The sequence below is a fragment of the Sesamum indicum genome, linkage group LG2 (assembly GCF_000512975.1).
Source record: "Sesamum indicum cultivar Zhongzhi No. 13 linkage group LG2, S_indicum_v1.0, whole genome shotgun sequence".
NCBI classification, from domain to species: domain Eukaryota; kingdom Viridiplantae; phylum Streptophyta; class Magnoliopsida; order Lamiales; family Pedaliaceae; genus Sesamum; species Sesamum indicum.
The window spans coordinates 11,130,559-11,150,652 of record NC_026146.1 but is presented as its reverse complement, the minus strand read 5'-3'; the positions used below and the strand labels follow the sequence as shown (position 1 = coordinate 11,150,652).

The window sequence follows — 20,094 nt, the reverse complement described above, 5'->3', positions numbered from 1 at the left end:
ATAAGGACAAAAATAACAAAAATTATTTAACATTTTTTATTTACATCAACATTTTCCTTCTAAACCTTAACGAGAAAAGGCCATTAGATATAAATAAAAAAATTTTAGAGGGGATATATGTGTAATTTTAAAAATTTATTGAGAAAAAGTGTAATTTCATATTTAAAGAGAATGTCAGAGTGTAATTAACCTTATAATAATTAATAGTTATTAAATTTCATAAGAAAAATATCCCAATCCCAGGAAAAAAAAATTATTGAACTTTTTACCCAGGATTTAATATCATAGTTACATACATATATTAGTAATGAGATGCCCATATAGGTAGCAAACTTGTACATATAGATATGCATCTTACTTTGATAATTCTGAACAGAAGTATATGCTCAACGGAAGTAGCTTTGGCTGCTACAAACACCATGCATGCCAGTTAACTTGCCATTTTAATTTATTGAATATCAATTTCTTATAACAGTCGGTATCATTCAGTACGGAGATTTATCAACTGCATCAGACCCGAAAATTCTGATATTGTCTGAGTTTATTACAAAGTCAAGGGACGTCACAGAATGTGGAGAAAGCACGACGTCCATTTCCTCACCAACGTCGTCCAGCTGAGTTTTGACAGGCACCACCTGCAGAGAACCGAAGAGGAGAAGACGTTTCAGGATTCAGGAATTGACAGTGAAAGTGCTTAGCAATCTACCGTTTATCCACAGTCCTCCAGTCTGTTTATCTACACTCTTCCAGTTGGCTCTGAGAAAGCCATGAAGAATGACAAGAGAGCAGGAAAAATAGATAATTACGTAAACACCCTCTAAGGTTCGAATATATTACAAAGGAATTTGTTTGATATTGGGAAACTTCATCGACAACTCATGCAATCATGTGTAACAACACAGATTCCTCTTGGCTATTCGGTCTTAAGGAGGGAATCTACAATGTAAAATGAGTATAAGAGATGCACAGCATTTTTCATAATAGAGACTTTTGTACCTTATTGGGCACTTTGAAAGAATTCTCATCCATAACATTGCTAGATGTTAGCTCAGTCTTGGTCGACCCAAAGGATTGTAATGAGTTCACCTCCAAACCCACGATCGATGTTTGAAGAATCACGCTATTGCTTCCAAAATTTACCACCTGGAAGATTCATATTTGAAGTGAAAATGTTGCAGCAACATCAGAAAGAAAAAATGCGGCACTTTAGGCTTCAAACAGCATACTTGAGAAGGACAATGTATAATATGTTTATAGAAAAAATTTTATCAGCCAGAAACTTCACGATATCTACTCTAAGCCGGATCTTTAATTTTAAATGGACAAGGTCCGGAAAGAAAGTGGCTTTTTACATAATTGGTGGTGTTAAGAATTTTTATCGACAGATCGAAGACTAAATGAGAGAAGCAGTTTTAAGCTAGCTCCACCGGCAATGTATCTGGTATTTTACACGGTAAAAGGGATATAGCCCTGTACTCAAACCTATTCATCACAAAAGATTGCTGATTTGTCACATGAATGCTAATTTAGTGTGACTTTGACTGGCCCAAAAGATCCCGAGTCATAAATTGAACATTATGGTCGAAATGGGAAACGGATCAATGCAAGAGGTGTACTAACACAATATATTTAGTACTCCTAGAAGTATAAATAGTAAAGTACCACACCTTTATCCTCAGGTGTTTGTTATCCTCTGTATCTTTCCAAGTAATAGCAGAAGCAATAAGAGAACTTGAAGGGTTAGGTTGAAGGGTAGAACTAAGGAGAGTGGCACCATTAGACTCCCGGAAAAAATGCTGCATCCAGTAACTAGGTGTTCCGTAGGCCTGGGACGAGTCAAATACAATTGCATCTGGGTTCCACCTAAAGCAAGGAACAGCTCTTGTTAGAGTAGCCGAAAGAGAAGCAAAATTCTAAATGAGACGAATGAGTAACTAACAAGGATCAAAGTCAAACATACGTTCTGTCATGGGTGTTCACAAATAAAGGCGCATAACTTGCCATTTCGACAGCATCACTGAACAGAAGGAGCAAATACAAGTCTTCATCAGCATTCCCACAGAGGAGCATAAGCTTAATAAAGCATGTATTATGTGATAAGATACACATTAATGTAAAAGTATTGGTAACCATAAATAACTGAAAACAATTTCAAATAAAGTTAGTTTTGATAACTTATTAAAAGTGATTATCTGGCATTCAGGAGATGCCTTCAAAGAAGCTCCATGATAGATAATTATTGTTTTCAAAGTCAACCAGCATATATATTCAAATAAAAGATTCAGATGTCTAATCTATAATTACATCATCACAATAGCCAAATTGAGGTATGTTACCATCAAATCAGGATAAATCAAAACTGAAGAAAGTAAAATCAAATACCACTCCCCTCAATCATAATAAAACTATACCTTGTTAAACTCATCCTTTTGACCTTCATATGGGGAACAAGGATAATAAATCTCAAATAATTGTAAAGGAAATAGATTTTCAACTGTTATTGTCAGTAAAGGGGATAAGAAAGACTAAAGAACTGAAACGGAAAATATCAAGGCAACATGTCTAGCATATATATCTGAATAATAAACTTTTGGGATATGGCAACAGTACCAGTTCTTTTCGAGCCCAATAAGAAACCCAGCTTCGGCCAGAGCTGCTAGAAGACTACCCTTGCCCGCATCATTTCCAGTGACAGCATATTCACTCACAAAAGCCTGCATCACTCATTTATATTATCCAGAGCATTACTCTGCACCTAACTTGTAAAATTTCAAAGTGATGATAGCAAACCTTTGGACCATTTCGTGATGCTTTATCAAATTTTTGTGCCGAAGCAAAGACATTATTTGCGCTGCTATAAATCTGTGCATGGAAGTATGGGATAAGCATATTACAGAGATGGGGGCGTACATAGTAAGGGCTTGTAAGGGAGTGAATATTCTTACATGATAATCGTATAAATCAGCTGGATGGTCCAATGGTTGGGAAGAACCATCACAATTTGATATTATTTTGATGTCTGGATATGCACTTTTTATTGCAGAATAGAACTTAAGGTAGTTACCTGAAACATCATAAAATAAAACTCCAAAAGTTCAGGGAAATATTTGGACTGAAGATGGTATGCAATAAATGATTGTTCTAAGCTCAATGGTTTCAACACAATGGTCTGAAATTAATCAAACAACTATGTCGAATTAAAGGAAAATCAAGTCATGCTCATCTAATGCCGATCGAGATGCTTCTGGAGATCATTTCAGGATTTTTAAGCGCATCCAGCCTACAGCCAGTAAGCAAGAGCAAATTTAGCTAAATTAGATTTTCTTGGCATGGCTGCATGAGTTCTTTCTGGCCCATGTTAGGAGCTTTTTAGCCAGTGGCATAAAGTAGATTGTTAATTGTTAAATACAAAAGACAGGTTTAGATGGGAAAAAGCAAAAAGTTTATTGTTAGCTTAACTGAGATTCTGAGAGACCCATTTATTAGGATTATAGTTACATTATATAGAACATGCACAATAGAGATCCCTAATCACATAAACTAGTTTAATCATGGTAAGACTGAAATTGAAATCTTAACAGCAGAAATTAGAAATGACATGAGTACCCAAAAAATGCGAAAAGGAAGTGATCATTGCAGTTAAGCCTTTTTAATTAGTTACAAACAATGTCCACGTTCTTCGACAAAGGTTCCTACACAATTCAAGATATTTTATTTCAAAAAACTTATAAAAAGCATTAGTACAAGAACCATGGACCAAGTACGTACTTTCATCATGTAAGTCAGCAAATTATTGATCAACCTCAATAAGAAAGGAAACATCCCTCGATGACCTCTGTAACGGTATTAGCAAAGAAGAGTTGATCTAATGAATTTATATGGATTGTGGATTTATCATTAGTCATTATGTTTGTAGTTTTAGTCCCTTTGGATTGTTAAATAATATATTAGATTATTAAAGAATAGATAAAATATTGAGCAATAACTCCAAAAATATTTCATACCCAGGTAATTTTTCTTTCCACAGTCCTCATTTCCCACTGCAACATATCTCAAATCAAAGGGTTCTGGGTGCCCCATTGCTGCTCGAACAGAACCCCATTTTGAATCACGATCACCTCTAGCAAACTCAATACCATCCAGAATTTCCTGCAATTGATGTAAAGTGAAACTTTTAATGGTTTAATACACTAAAGCAGGAATAAAATCTAAACAACCAGTGAACTAACCATAAAGACTATAAAATCCTTAAGTAACTAAGAATAAGAAATGAACTACAATTTAATTGGCCAAAAAAGTGCAGATAAGAAGACTCTTGGACCCGGCACAAGCAACATGAATAATTTATCAACTCCTACACACAGATTTGAAAGTCCTCAGCTCTTAATTTGCCTAAAACATTACATCATTTTCTAACTTCATAACCACATCAACAAATAACTTTGGCAAAAAAAGGTAGGAATATCAGCTTTTGCAAAGGGAATTGGACAGGCTGACTTCAAAATAGCAAATGATCAAAGCTAAACCAAAAGTTTCTTTAGAGAGCCTTCCATGATATGTTGAAATACAGCATGCTAGCATCTGCGGTAATTTGGATATGCATAGTCTTAACTGCATAGAAGTCAACAAAATTTAAATGAGTACTTGAAGAAAAGGTGAGATGCTGGAAGTATCAACTTCGTCATTGTGGCTGACTCCTGAAAATCATAAGACATTACAAAAGGAGAAAAGAGAGTTAAAATCGATAAACAGTTACACATTGAGGATATCTATTAAACAAGAAACATTACCATTGTTGAAAACCCATATTGGTAATGCACCCAAATCCTCTGCAAGCTGCAGAAGAAGTGATTAGAAAGGGGCAAAAAAGAGGACAAAGATGGTCATTTAAGAATTATAAGGACACCTGTTCTTTTTCCTGTGAACTAAGCTTCAAACGCAAGGACATAACAATGTACCTGGAGAAACTCAAAATGACCAAGTCCATCATCAGTCCAGTAATGCCAAACATCACCAAAGTGCCCCGGCCTTTCCTCCCATGGCCCAATAGTTTCTTTCCAGCGAAATGCATTCCTTAACCATTCACCTTCAACAAAACAACCACCTGAAAACATGGATGCAAGTTAAATCTGCACTGAGGCAGCTGTACATAACAATACCTTAGAGTTAAAGACACTCTAGTAGTTACAGACATCAAACAACACTCTTTACAACCTTTAGAGTTGAACATTATTAAAGCAACTTCAACTAAGAAGTTCAAGGTTGAGATATTGATTTTGACATCTTAGAGTATTTGAGTTCAAGAGAGAAAATGTTTTGCTCGTAAAGTTAAAACTTATGACTCCTTTGAAATGGTTTTGCAGAAGCCACCAAATTATGCACTGCAAAACTTTAGAGGAGAAAGTGTAGAAAGAGGATGTTCAGGACCTCAGTTCAGCAAATTAGTCATTTGTTTAGTAAATTTAAAATGATAGGAAGTGACAACAGCAAAACAGTGAGAGATATTTAGGCAGGCCTCAAATCAATGACATCAAAAAGTGGATTAACCATAATATGGAAAATGTTATCTCCATTAATTATCTCTTTGAGCAATAGGAACAGTTTATATTTCTGAAACAAAAGGGAAATCAAGGCCATCACCTGGGATCATAGAAGCCAAAAAGATGAAGAGATAAGAGAAGCTACTGATCTCAAGCAAATAAATGTGGTCAACATCACAATAAACAGCTTGTTAGACCTCTGTCCACTCAACTGGTTTAGAGGATTGATGATGGTCAGGCAACTCAAGAAGGGAGGTTTTATGCATGTATTATGGTTCATCTCTCATGGGATGATGAATCATGGAGATGTTCACTTAAGAACACATACTCACATAGGGAGCATACATAAAGCTATAATCCTACTTTATTAACTCTAATAAATGTACAGAAAGGATAATATCAAGTAAATGAACTTTCTTAACCACATCCAAGATACACCGTATCTTTTGACAGATATCACTTAAAGATTAACTGACAAGAGGCAAGCACACCGTACAGAAATAACCAGATTAATCATCGGAACTTCTTAATATATTCTACTAGAATAGGTTACTCTTCATTGTTCTCAAAAATGATCAACCCATCTTCAGATTGGAGACACTCTTCAGAAGATGCTATCGGGAGTGTATCACTTTATTTCTATTTGATGAGATCTTTGACATTTATTTCTGACCTTTTGTATCACTTTGATAGTATCCACCGCTTCTCAATTAAAACAGACGACAAGAGAACCATATAGAACTTGACATTGAAAATTATAAAACAGGTTATGTAGTCCACCATTTTTTCAGAGTTGAATTAAGAAAAGTGAAACATCTAAGAATTTTACAAGTCATACCTGGAAATCTAATAAATGCTGGTCTCATATTCTTCACCATCTCAAAAAGATCATTCCGAAAACCATGTCCCTGTGTCAAGAGAATAGTGCTCAGCTATAGTTAAAGGTAAAAATGAAGGTATATGGTGATATATCACTACCCGATGAGAAAGTGCTCAAACTTGAGATTTTGATTTCAGTTTGAAAGGAAAGCTGCCATTCAGCTACAAAATAATATATCTCATTTCATTATCCCTTTCAGCGCATATCATAGTATCACTTAAATCCCGCACGTAAGTTAGATATCCTAAATTATGACTGAGTCTGAAATATTTGTCAAAGTAAATAACAAGGGAACGAAAGAAACTTTTATATCAGCATTTCATTAGATTAAAAGCTTTAGTGCCCGTAATAATAGGACAATTACATGATTGTGTTTAAGAGTCCTGACACCTTGATGTCTTTAAGCTCAAAAGTGAGTCCATCTTTCAGTCAAACTATGATACCAAATAATAGTAAATCAAATTTCAAGTAAACTCACCTTGTATGTGTCTGTGGGCATTAATGACACTTGATCAAACCATATGACACCCTTCCTGGTCGTTGTCAGTTGAAGTCTTGAGTTTGCATCAGTTCCTTTGGCTTGCAAAACAGCCTCCAGCTTAGTCCAATTTGAAACATCAGAAGCACTGCAAGAACAAATACGACTCTAAATTTGAAAGAAGAAAGCTTGGATGAATTAATAGATCTTGGATATCAAGGGGCTATGGTTATGAGTCACGGATGCTTACACAATGTTAGTGGCAGCCAACTGCAATCCAGTTGAACCAGTCAGTGACACAGACACATTAATTGGTCCTAATGAACGAGCATAAAGAACCAACTTATAGGTCTTCCCTTGTTCAATATTCTGCAATACAAAGTCCAAGTGGAAAACGAGTAACTGAATTGAGCAAGAAAACATTCATTACTAGCTGGAATGATCTCAGTTGAAACTGTTATTCTAACATCAAGACGAATAGAGCTCCATCATGAGCTCAAAATCATGGAGAAACTTCAAATTTACAACGACACTCTTGGTGAAATGATCTTCAGCATTTAAGCAGCTAATGGTGTGGCCTAACGCATTCACAGGTCTAACTCGAGAAGCAACAACATGTTTTAAGAAATACTGCAGCGGAGAAGATCGCGAAAATTTAAGTCAGCATGTGCTTCAGAGTTTTATCGAGAAACTCCTTATTGTTCTTTATTAGGAGTATTTTGAAGGTAAGTGAAGTCTAGAGGAAGACTAAATTACAGAAGAAATCAAGGAAATATAGTGTAAATGTTTGGAATAGCACATTGTGAGGCATAGAAACTGACAAAACAATATTCAACTATGTTGATTTGAACCTGGGGAAACAGAAGGTAAAATAACTATTATATTCCACATCATGGCCAACAAACCTAGGCCTCTAGAGCTCTGGAAGAGAAGAACTTGTACCATTCCCCAGAAGCCAGGGTTGTATATACCAACTCCACTGGCTGGACACATTGTGCCTTCATGGCCGCAAAGCACCTCCATTCGCAATGCAATTTTATTTCGATCAAAGCTTGATGACCGGTCTGTTGACACAATTAAAGATGATTCATCCCCAATGACAGACCAAGGTTCAATATTCGAAGGCGTGTTGGGCCCCCCAGCTTCAAAACCTGCATTATATATACAAGTCTCTAAGTATTGGCATGAATGAGGAAGTAACATGACCTGCATTAAACTACATAGCTCAAGCTAATTTCATTCAGAATCTGTAACTAAACTATGACAGTACGAGAATTTTGCTTAATATCAATCAGTGCAAAATTTTAAAAGAGAAAGAAAGTATCAAGAAGCTTTAGCAGCTTTGTTATAAAAAAATTTCAGCTGACCTCTGTTGCTAACAAGCTCCGCCCATAATCCTCCAGCTCCAGCATGGTTAATCTCCTGCAGATATCTCAAAGAGTCTCAAACTGCAAGCTCAATATATAGCCAGCATAACAATCATGGCACACTAAAATCTGCATATAGAAGTCTAAGGAAGGCTTCATTTTTAAAAATCAGTACTACAGGAGAACACAATTTCAGATTGTCTTGTCTCCAAGCCATGCAAAAGGCTATATTTGGCTCCAACTTTTTAATAAATGAGTAATAGATAGTTATAAATGTATTTCTTCTTGGTATATAATTTACAATTGTATGAAACTCAACACGAATATAGTAGAAGGATATCACACATACACATCCATAGTAGCCGGATCCATTAGCTAATCGAATAACAAGAGATGGATTATGGAACGTTTGCTTGAAGAAGCAAACTGTCTCAGCTTTTCACAGTGAAAATTGTATAAACAAATGACATACATGTTTGAATGACTATAATGCATCTTGTTTTATCACCAAAATAAGGGATGAAGATGAAGATAACAGAATCATGGCTGATTAATCTCACCTCAAAAAATATACCAAACAAGGTCTCTGGTATCTTCTTTGCTGATGCTTCAGAGGCATTTACAAAAAGCGAAATGGTCTGGTTTGCTCCAATCCCAGTTGCACAAGATTGATATAAAGCACTCAGCAAAATGAAAAAGAAAAGCAGAATCCTGCGCAACAGAGTAATTGCACCCATTCTCTCCTTATTGTATCCAGTGTATGTGCTGGCTATTTAAGACCAAATGAGATGCTAATTCAGTTATTTTTTGTCAGTGAAGAGGAAGGAAAAAGAGGTGCAAATCAGTTTAAATAAAGAAGGTACCAAAACATAGAGCTATCATTTTCAACGACTTTATGTATCCTTAAGTAAAACAGCATGTAAGACTTTCCAACCATAGCAAGAAAGGGAGCTTTTAGCTTGGACAGAAAACTTTAGCAACTTGGGAAACCCATCCAAATATCCTTGGTTTTTCTGTGTACGAAAACGGTTTCATTTTGTAGCCTTTAAAATATGATTAGAAATAATCTAACTGTTGTAAGTTGTATGTACCAAGAGAGCACAAAAAATAATTTCAAAGACTAAAAATATGTTGCAATACAAAAAGTAGTGAACCCAATTTGTTTCAAAAGAGTTTTCAAATAAATCAACATTATTCTCTAGCATAACATTCTTCAAATTCACATGTCTGCAAAAATCATACAGTTCTAATACTCTGTACACCGAGTTTCTAATGCAATTACTAGATACAGTGCATACAAGAATGAAGGAAAAATTGACCACTAAAAGATCATAGTTTAAGTCAATACTGGAGGTAACACTTAAACTGCATAATCCACACCACCATTCAACGGGCTTATTCATTTTTAGAATTTTACTTGCATTTGTCAATGGGCTCTTCTTATTCGTCATTTCTTTATCAATACATTTTCCAGTTTCTTCTTCTGGGGTGTTAAAAGATAAGAATAGGGATTTCTAGACCCAAGTTGGTCATTCCACCTCAGCCTAAGGGACCCTTGCCCTTTGCCCAAAATACATAGTAATGCCAAGATAATTCATTCCCTTTTCCAGTAACATTGCATGATAGTTCAAAATTTTGGCCAAATATCACCAATAAAGCAGAAAATTCAACAGCTAAATATACACGGTGCAACACTCCAAACAAGAATTTCTCCCTCCATCAAAAGTCTTCACTTTCTACATCCATCATACAGGAATACACGATCATAGAAACACAAAATAGAATTACAACGAACCGATAAGGGATTTTACACCAAAATTTCACAGCACCAAATATGATGATAAAAACAACATTATTAACTCAAAAATCAAACTTTTTCCCCTTTTGGGAACAGTAATTCACCTGGAAATGGTCAACCAGGGAAAGTCTTCACTCCGACTTTTTGTATTTTCTGTGCGTGTCTGTGTGAGAGAGAAAAAGGGCAGTCGCAGTCGCAGGTTGTGATGAGGAGAGAAAGAGTAGTGGGGCAGTTATATAGTGAGCTCATAGTCAGTTGCTTCTGCTAATCATCATCATCATCTCATCATCCTCATCATTAATCACTTCATGACACTGAAATTTGTTATGCAAAAGAACACACACTCCGCGTGTGAGTGAGTGTGTTGGTTTATTGCTTCAAGCCAAGAAAAAATCCAAAAGCAGGAGTCCAGATTTTCATCTTATCTTTGCCTTAACGTAAGCAGCTTCTAGCTTTTATCGCAAACTCTACCCAGACCCTGTCTGGATAACTTTTTTTAACCAGATTACACTTGCAAATTGCATTAACGTCACCTCTAAGCGCCTTTTATTGAGTTGCTTCTTTCTGATGATCAAAGCCCCAACTTCTGCTCTTCAATCACCTTTAATCATGAAATAAGTGATTATGAACTAAAAATGGGCTTATTGATTATCAGATTTTATGAATAAATGAGTTCAAATAATTTGTTTATCCTTAATTATTTGCTGAATTAATATAATTTATATATTAATTTTAATCATATAAATGTATTAGTTGAATCGATATATTATTAAAAAAAATAACGCAATTATGAGATAATATACCAAGATTAGTTGTGGTTGATTAACAGCTAGAAATGGTTAACGATTTTAATAAATTTTAGGGTAAATTACAACCAACTTTCGTTGATTTTACTATAATTACGAATATCCCTGATTAAGTGAAAAATTATAAATATTTCCTCATATTTGATAAAATTATGTAATATTTCAAGAAGTCTGAATTTGTCGACTTTATCCTTACTGTATTTTAATTTTTAAAAAAAATTTAATGATGTGGATAGAAATATTTGAAAAACTTGAAAGAAGAAAAAAATCCACTTAGTTCAAAAAATAATTGAAAATTATGTAAAAACAAATAAAATTATAATTCATAATCCATAAATGTATTTTGGACATTTCACCACAAAAAATGAATTAGTTATTACATAACTGTTAAAATTAGAATACCAGTAATTTTTCGATAATAAAAAAATATTTATTATGATCATGGAAAAATGAAACCAGCACAATAAATTGCATTTAAATCGAAACGTAGGTTGGATTTGGAAGTCCTCTATTGAACGCAGGAGTTTATTTGAGTTATTTAATTGAATTTTTTTATGTTAAATTGTTATTATATATACGAATATAATATTATTAGAATTGTGATTATTTTATTGTAATATTTTAATGGTCCTCCATTCTTGATGCTAAGATTAGCACTTTTGACTTTTGTTTATCCGATTAATTAAATATTAATTACAAAAAGTTCGGATTTAATTTGGATTTAATTTGTAATGACTAGTAGACTATTTTAATTTTATTTTAGTTCCTTAAACACAATATATTTTAAAATGTAACTGAAAATTGTAAAATAACAAAAATTATAAACTCCGAAAATAATATAATTGTTATTTAATTAAACAAATATAATAAAAAATTAAATTTTATATATATATATATATCGAGTGTGCTTCAATTATTAGCGTAAAATAAAATAAATAAGGGATAAGGTGATCACATAGTCAATTTTATCTACATTTTCCTCTTTGTTCTTTCATTCATGTCAAGTTATTTCTTTCATCATGTGACCAACCGTGGAAGCAACACATGTGCATGGCTTCTACGTTTCCTCCCCCCTAACCCAATTAAAGTCTTATTATTATTTTTTCTCTTGTATACATAGTTATGCTATAATTTTAAATTATTAATAATTAATTTAACAATTAATGCATTAATTAACATCTCATAATAATTTATTATTAATTAACTAATGATTATCATTAAAATATATAATAAATTATAGCCACAGATTTAATATAATTATAAATATATTCTTGTTATTTGAGAAACTATAAATTATTCCCGATTCCCATTTTGTAGATTTTCATCAAATTTTTATGATAAGCCCTTTAGATTAGAATTATAATTTTATATACTTTTTTTAAAAAAAAATAAAATATTTTTATACACTGATTTACGTGATGGATTATTCATTTACGCACCTTAAGTTTTTTATACACTTTTTTATTTTTTTTTAAATAGTTATGGTAAAGTAGTAATATTCATATCACTGTTCACAGACTTCATAATTATTTTTCATTTGAGGAGCTATCTGTAACTTTTTCAATAACAATGATTATTCGTAATTACTTCAAATTTAAAAAAAAAATATTCTAAAATAAAATAAATAAATATTAAAATAAACAAGAAACGAAACTCATGACCTCATAATTACGGGACTCAACTTTGCCATAAAAGTAGGCCTCATAGGCTTACTTTCTTTCATAACTCAGTTTTCCCTTTTTGAAAAATTTTGCAATTAATGCTTTTTTTTCATTTTTAGATATGAATTATTGTTTGGCAAATTGAGAAAGTTAGTTTTGGGAAGTAGATGAAAAATCATTTTCAAAGGTCTAAAATTTGTCAATCTCATTATTTCTCTGACAATTAGTATTTGTAGCACACACTATGTCTGTATAAATTTTAATAATACTATTTAAAATATTTATTATTTAATAAAATATAATATAAGATGAATAAATAAAAAAACAGACCATAAAAGAAAGAGACACCAAAGAAGTGCTCTCTTTTATAATAAATTATAGATACTCATTATGTCGCTCTTAGATTTATAGATGCAGGGCATGCAACATGGTGAATGTTCAGCGGATCAATGACTCATTGTATGAGATTTTATTTGTATTTCGTTGGAAATTTAGAGGTGTTAAATAGACGGATTGGAACATGATTGGGTTGGGTCCGAAATGAGTTGGACTGCGCAAACGAATCGGACCGGGTTGGTAGTAATGAATTTTTTTATATTTAATGTCTAAAAAGTTCGAAATTTTAGATAATAATAATATGACAATACTTTTAATACAACTTGTAATATAATACAACTGAATTTGTATTATTATTGTTTCAGAAAAGTAACCATGTACGTCAAAGATTCATTTGTTAAAAATTATTTTTTTTTAAAAAATCGTAATATATACAAAAAATACTGCATTTTTCAAAATAAATCATGAGATTGTAGTTGTGCAATTGAATTGTGGATTTTTCGTCGTAATAATAATAGTTATATGTATATGTTAGTTCATTATAAATCATAATTAGATATTGATATTTGATATTTTTATTGAAATTTATAATATAATTTTATACTATGGATTTATTAAAAAAAAAAATTACATGATAACATATGAATAATTTTGACTTTTTATAAAATCCTATGTTTTCCTTTTGTTTTTCATTAATTTGAAAAATATTAATCTACTAAATATAATTTGAAAATTTTAGTTTTCATAAAAAATATAAAAAGTTATAAATATAGAAGTAGTTCGTGATACATAGAACCGCTGACTCCATGATGAATTTAAGCAGTTTAATCCCGGGTTCGACCCATAATTAAATCTATTTTAGTTAATTAATTTTAAATAATTATAAAAATTAATTATATATTTTAGTTAATTAAAAATAATTTTAGATAATTATAATAATTATTGTATTTAAATTATATTTTAATTAATTAAAAATAATTTTATATTTAACAGTTATAGTTTTAAAATTTCGATTTTAACAATTACAAAAATTATTTAAATTTAAATATAATTTAATTTAATATTCAATAAAAATTAAAAAAAAACTTATGGTTTTTTTATATTTTTAAGTAAATATAAAAAATTATTTTATTTTTTAGATAGATGAAAATACAAAAAAAATAACTCAAAATAAGTAAAAAAAATGTATATATAAAATATATAAATACCGTAATGGCATTTTAGTAAAAGACACTAAAAAATAAGGTAAAAAAAATTAAAAAAAAAACATCCCCAAAAACACAAAGAGCACGTGTAATGCAATTTACGTTAATTACTAACAGAAGGGGTGTTTTCTACTGAGTTCTACAAAACACAAGCACTATGTTTGCTTTAATTTTTAATTTATCTACCGGATGAGTCAAAACATACCCAATGTTTACCATCATTAATAAACAACTTATTTGGGTGTTTTCAACTGTTTTAGCATAAATACATATATATGCACACACATATACATAAATATATATAAAAAAAAAGACATGATTTGACAATGCACAATAATTTTTTGTCTTCCAAAACACAACATTAAACATACAATACTTATTTTAAATTATCTCCAAAAACAAATCATGACATACATATTATCTCTAACACATACTTATTTATCTTTATTTTTTCTCTCTTTATATCTCTTTAAAACACAACAAAACACTAAAAAATAAAAAAAGGAGTCCAAACACTACGAAGGATTTTTTAAATTTTGATAGGAAATTCCTTATTCGCAATACATACAATTCTTGATTAGCAAAACAATGGTAAAATTAGATTTTTTACATAAAGACATTAATTATTTCTATATTGTTAATACGCCCAAAATTTAATTAAAATCAATAAAAGCATATAATACTTGCAACAGAATATATCTATTTTATGGAACTAAAACGTGAAATTATATGCTCAATAGTCACATTAATATTTATCATTTCAACATAAATAAATATTTTATAATCACATTTTAGTCGTCATGAATATGAATCGTGCATGCTACGTGATCTACTCTTGATTTTTTCTTTTAAAGAGAACGACGGGATGTGCTTAGATCATTATATTTAATTTTAAATTTATATGTATAAAATATATAATTATATCATACACAATATGGCTATGTATTTTATTTTGGATAAATTTATTGTAATATATTTTTTATTATATTAATATATTGATCGAATTGATGTATTACTGAATTTATTAAAAAATATGGAGCTCAAGCAATTTTTTCTTTTAATGGTTGGAGCAATTAATGTTTTTCCACAAAAAGGACTACTATCTTTTGTAGGCATTATTTAATTAAAAATTTCAATTTCCAATAATAATAATAATGTAAGAATTCCAATTATTGTAATTATTAAATATTGTACCTAAATTTGCATTAATTGATTTGAGAGTATTTATGGGTGTCCAAAAGAATATCTTGTTATTTATGTGAATATTTTCATTTATAACCAGCCTCAACTTGTAGCCTATAATTACAATAAATAATAGGATAAATTACATTGGTACTCCTTGAAATTGTGCCAAAATATATAAATACTCCATATTTTTTTGTAAAATTACAGCTATACGTACCTCCTAAAGGGTGTTAGTGTAATATTTATATTATAGACGAGCACGTGAGTATACTTTATACAAATATATTAATTGAAAAAAATAAAATTTACAATAATTTACACAAATACATTATTTCTTTCATTCATTTTATTTAAATATATTCAAGTTAATTTATCGTAATTAAAAATAGGAGTAAGTACACTGCCTTTTTTTTTATGTTTAGTGTAATTATTCATAAATCTTCTGTGGTTTGAAAAATTACATTTAATACCCCTAATATTTATTTTTATTTTACAAATAAACCCCTCCATTCATAAAAAATAATTTATTTAATCTGCAATAAATCAGTAATAAATTAATTAGGATAAATATAATTTTTTATTCATTTTTCCAGAAATATTAAACAAATTTAGGAAATTTTGCCTAGTGAAAGGATATATTTATTAGATAAAAATAAATATTAGGGGGTGTTATATGTAATTTATAAATTACATGGATCAACGTATAACTACACCAAATTTGAGGGGATGTTAGTATAAATTATCCATAAAAATTGCCAATACTTATGTACATACATACATAACGTATATGTATAAAGGCAGAGATAGACGCACACACATGAAACTCACGCGTGCAACACTAAAATGTATGACTGCGCTACTTAGAAACATAACATTAAACGCATTTGTCGAGCAAACGGACAAGCCTTCAGAAACCTTCCTCAACGTTAGAGCTAGAGGTATTTTTTTCTCCATCTCGAGATCTCTCTCTTTCTCTCCACCTTGGATGTATTTTTTTCATTTCAAGATCTCTTGCAAGAGCACACCACGTTTATTTTTCAGTTCACGTTTCATCTTGAGAAGTTGATATTTTTGGGCGGGTGTTGCTGAACGCCTAGTAATTGTTTGAAGTTTTGGTACCTGAAAGATGTTAAACTAGAACAATTTTTCATTGTCAATTTTCAGAATTTACTTCTCAAGTTTTCTAGCTTTGCATGTGCATTTTTTTAACTATCCTCCTTTTTTTTTTGGTTTATCTTCTAATGGGTTTTTGAGGGTTTAACTAAAAATTAGGGATTTAGTGTTAATCTTTGAAAAGATTCGGTTTTTCTTGACATTTTCGGTCTAATCTGTGATTATGTACTTGTGCATGTGGCAGGAAGCAGATTCTTCGGAGAATTTGATAAAGTTTGTACATATATGGTTCGTTTCTGAAATTGAGGTGATTTAATTTGGTGATGTTGTTTGATAACTACATTCACTTTTGTGTGGGTTTGTTGGTGGAGAAAAGAATTTTTTTCATGTAGATGGATTAGTTAGAGACTGAGTTATTGAGAGGTTTTGTATGTACGTTAATTGTCATTTTTGAGGTGATTTGAACCTGTATTGAGTAGTGTTGTTTTGTAGTTAAATGGAGCAAGGTTTGGGTTCCGAGTCAAATGCTCCCCCTGGGTCAATTGATAAGTCTAGGGTGTTGGATGTGAGGCCATTGAGATGTCTTGTCCCTGTTTTCCCCAATCCACCTGGCGTGTCTTCAGTTTCAACCCCCCATCCCGCTCCATTTACGTGTGTTCCGCCCTCTGGTCCTTTTCCACCTGGGGTCCAACCATTTTACCCTTTTGTGGCCTCAAATGACGCTCAGCAAACTACACCTGGTGGTCGAAATCATAATGGTAATTTTGGGTTTGGTAGCAGCATACCAGCTCCCATTCCTCTGAATTCATTCAGGACTCCAACAACTCAGGCAAATGGAGGCACTAGGGGGCGTCCCAAGGGCTCCAAGAATCGTGCATCTAGATCTGTCGGTATTGAGGATGATGGATATAGTGAGTCGCAGAATCAAAGTGACCAGTATGGGAGTGGGTTCAATGCCCATCCCAGTGATGCAGCGAGTAATTCAGGGAAGCGAAGGGGTCGGCCAAGGAAAAGAGGAGCAGAGAATGGTGAAGAGTTTGATGTCGAATCACTGGTGAATAGCTTCTTGACGTCATTTAGGCTTAAGGAATTTGACGAGTCCAGAAGATCTAATGGTGACAAGGATGTTACTGGAACCATACTGTTGGTCTTTGACTTAATTCGGCGACGCCTTACCCAACTTGAAGAAGCAAAGGATATGGCTCCAGGGCTTTCTAGACGTCCGGATCTTAAAGCTGGTACACTTCTGATGACCAAGGGAGTCCGGACAAATAGCATCAAGAGGATTGGACATGTACCTGGGGTTGAAGTTGGTGATATTTTCTTCTTTAGAATGGAGCTGTGCATTGTGGGGTTACATTCTCCAAGTATGGCTGGAATAGATTATATGAGTGTCAAAATTACCATGGATGAAGAACCTATCGCTGTCAGCATAGTTTCATCTGGAGGATATGATGATGATGGGGATGATGGTGATGTGTTGATTTACTCTGGTCAGGGTGGAGTTCAGAGGAAAGATGGACAAATGTTTGATCAGAAGCTAGAAAGGGGAAATCTTGCTCTGGAAAAGAGTTTGCACCGGGCCAACGATGTAAGAGTCATAAGGGGTCTAAAGGATGTTGCTGGTTCAAATGGTAAGATCTATGTTTATGACGGTTTGTACAAAATTCAGGAGTCATGGGTAGAAAAAAATAAATCCGGATGCAATGTTTTTAAGTATAAGCTGGTTAGGGTACCTGGGCAGCCGGAAGCTTTTTTATTATGGAAATCAATTCAGCAGTGGAAGGACGGAACTGCTGCACGGGCTGGTATTATCCTTCCTGATCTAACTTCAGGTGCTGAGAGTCAGCCTGTAGCTCTTGTGAATGATGTTGATGGTGAAAAGGGACCTGCTTACTTTACATATACTCCTAGTCTTAAATACACCAAACCTTTTTCGACATCTAAACCCACTTCAGGCTGTCATTGCATGGGTGGATGCCAACCGGGTGATACCCATTGCCCTTGCAATCAGAAAAACGATGGCCTTCTCCCCTATTCGTCACTTGGGGTTCTTTTGACTAACAAATCCTTGATACATGAGTGTGGACAGACCTGTGCCTGTCCTCCAAACTGCAGGAATCGAATGTCACAAGCAGGTGTTAAGGTCCGTCTGGAGGTTTTCAAGACAAAGAACAAAGGTTGGGGACTTAGGTCTTGGGATCCCATCCGCGCTGGAGGTTTTATTTGTGAATATGCAGGGGATGTAATCCAGGCATTTAATGCAGGTGATATAGGGAGTGGAAATGATGATAATTATATCTTTGACGCTGCCCGTTACTACGAGCCATTGGAAGCTGTCCGTGATGATTCTAATGGTTATGGAAAAGCCCCTTACCCGCTTGTTATAAGCGCAAAAAACAACGGAAATGTAGCCCGTTTCATGAACCACAGTTGTTCACCAAATGTGTTCTGGCAGCCAGTTTTACGTGAAAATAACAATGACTCATATCTCCATATTGCTTTCTTTGCCATCCAGCACATTCCTCCCATGCAAGAGCTAACATATGATTATGGGATGGTTCCACCTGAGAAACGAGACAAGGGAAAGAAAAGGTGCTTGTGTGAATCTGCAAAATGCAGAGGATACTTCTACTAACGGCGCCAAGTACGGTGACAGATAGATTTTGGTGCTTATTCCCTTGGCGAAAAGGTTAGCCTTTTTTTATTATATTATACCTATGAATTATCTTGAGTCATGTCTTTCTGCTTAAGCTGCATTGTTAACTTTCCGTTATGGTACAGATACTTGGGTATTATTGGTAACTAATATGGATGAGAAAAGAGGGAATTTTTCCCATTTTAAGCTGTCTTATGACATTATTATGTATTGCAAATTCATTTAATATGGAGTGATTCGAAATCTCGTCTCCATATCCTTCCATCCGAATGCAACATTAAGAAAGATATACCTAGAAACTACGAGCATGAGCTGGTAATTTACTTCTTCGGCGCAGCAAGCAAAATAACACAGCTAATATTTTCCCTTCCAAGAAAACTTCAGTACATCCCCATATTAGAGTATCTTCCTTTCCAGCATTAAGATATCAGAGGAGGAAAGGTTTAAGATTCGTTAAGCTACCTAGAATCTAGACTCTGATGTTTATTTTGTTTGTTTGAAGTTGCTGATGTCTTTGATTTGGATTCCGTTTGAATTTCACGTGATAAATTCTTACCATGCTGCATTGTTGTTTCTCAGTTCATCAAAGCTGATTGTAAGAAGAGGCTCAACTCAATCTGCAGTATCAGAAGTTCGAGGTGTGCAAAAGAATCAGAATGTTCGGTGAAGATAGCAATAGCGTGTGGACTCCTCATTAGTTTTTTATAATTTGTGTAGTTCGTAATGTATGATAATGTATGTAAGAACTGTAGCTTGTAACTTGGTGTGTCAAAGCTCTTTAGTTTCACCAGCTGTTTTACAGTTTTGGACTCCGAAACACCCACCTGTGAAATTAAAGTGTAAAGGGAATTTTGTGGTTTATTGGTTGAAATCCTAAGGTGGAATGCGTTCTTCTAGACCACCTTGATGAATCTGTTTTTATTGTTTATAAGTGTCTTCCTTTCATCACTGTCCCGTCTGGTTCTGCATTCTTTCCATGGTCCTTCTGAGCAAGGAGGCTTCAATGGGGTATTTGATTCTCTCTCTCTCTCTCTGTATATATATATATTTGTGTGTGTGTGGACAA

At 33.0% G+C, this 20,094-nt stretch overlaps 2 protein-coding genes across 4 annotated transcripts; one reads left to right on the top strand and one right to left on the bottom strand.

Moving 5' to 3' along the window:
• Positions 324 to 10,585, bottom strand: LOC105155787 (alpha-L-arabinofuranosidase 1). Its single transcript, XM_011071742.2, has 18 exons — positions 10,168 to 10,585; positions 8,826 to 9,034; positions 8,266 to 8,320; positions 7,841 to 8,049; positions 7,149 to 7,267; positions 6,899 to 7,046; positions 6,379 to 6,448; positions 4,959 to 5,104; positions 4,791 to 4,836; positions 4,645 to 4,697; positions 4,005 to 4,149; positions 2,946 to 3,064; positions 2,791 to 2,862; positions 2,611 to 2,714; positions 1,961 to 2,017; positions 1,668 to 1,863; positions 997 to 1,143; positions 324 to 635 (listed from the first exon to the last, which is right to left on the bottom strand). Exons 2-18 carry the CDS (start codon positions 9,000 to 9,002, stop codon positions 486 to 488), a joined length of 2,013 nt encoding a protein of 670 aa, XP_011070044.1. The 5' UTR covers positions 9,003 to 9,034; positions 10,168 to 10,585; the 3' UTR covers positions 324 to 485.
• On the top strand, positions 16,065 to 19,929 carry LOC105155786 (histone-lysine N-methyltransferase, H3 lysine-9 specific SUVH1-like). 3 transcript variants are annotated; one of them, XM_011071740.2, is made up of 4 exons: positions 16,065 to 16,194; positions 16,614 to 16,657; positions 16,862 to 19,061; positions 19,608 to 19,929. In XM_011071740.2, exon 3 carries the CDS (start codon positions 16,866 to 16,868, stop codon positions 19,005 to 19,007), a length of 2,142 nt encoding a protein of 713 aa, XP_011070042.1. In that variant the 5' UTR covers positions 16,065 to 16,194; positions 16,614 to 16,657; positions 16,862 to 16,865; the 3' UTR covers positions 19,008 to 19,061; positions 19,608 to 19,929. The 3 variants fall into 3 exon arrangements, with proteins under 3 accessions (XP_011070042.1, XP_011070040.1, XP_011070043.1); XM_011071738.2 differs by having other exon boundaries at positions 16,614 to 16,676; XM_011071741.2 differs by lacking the exon at positions 16,614 to 16,657 and having other exon boundaries at positions 16,118 to 16,194.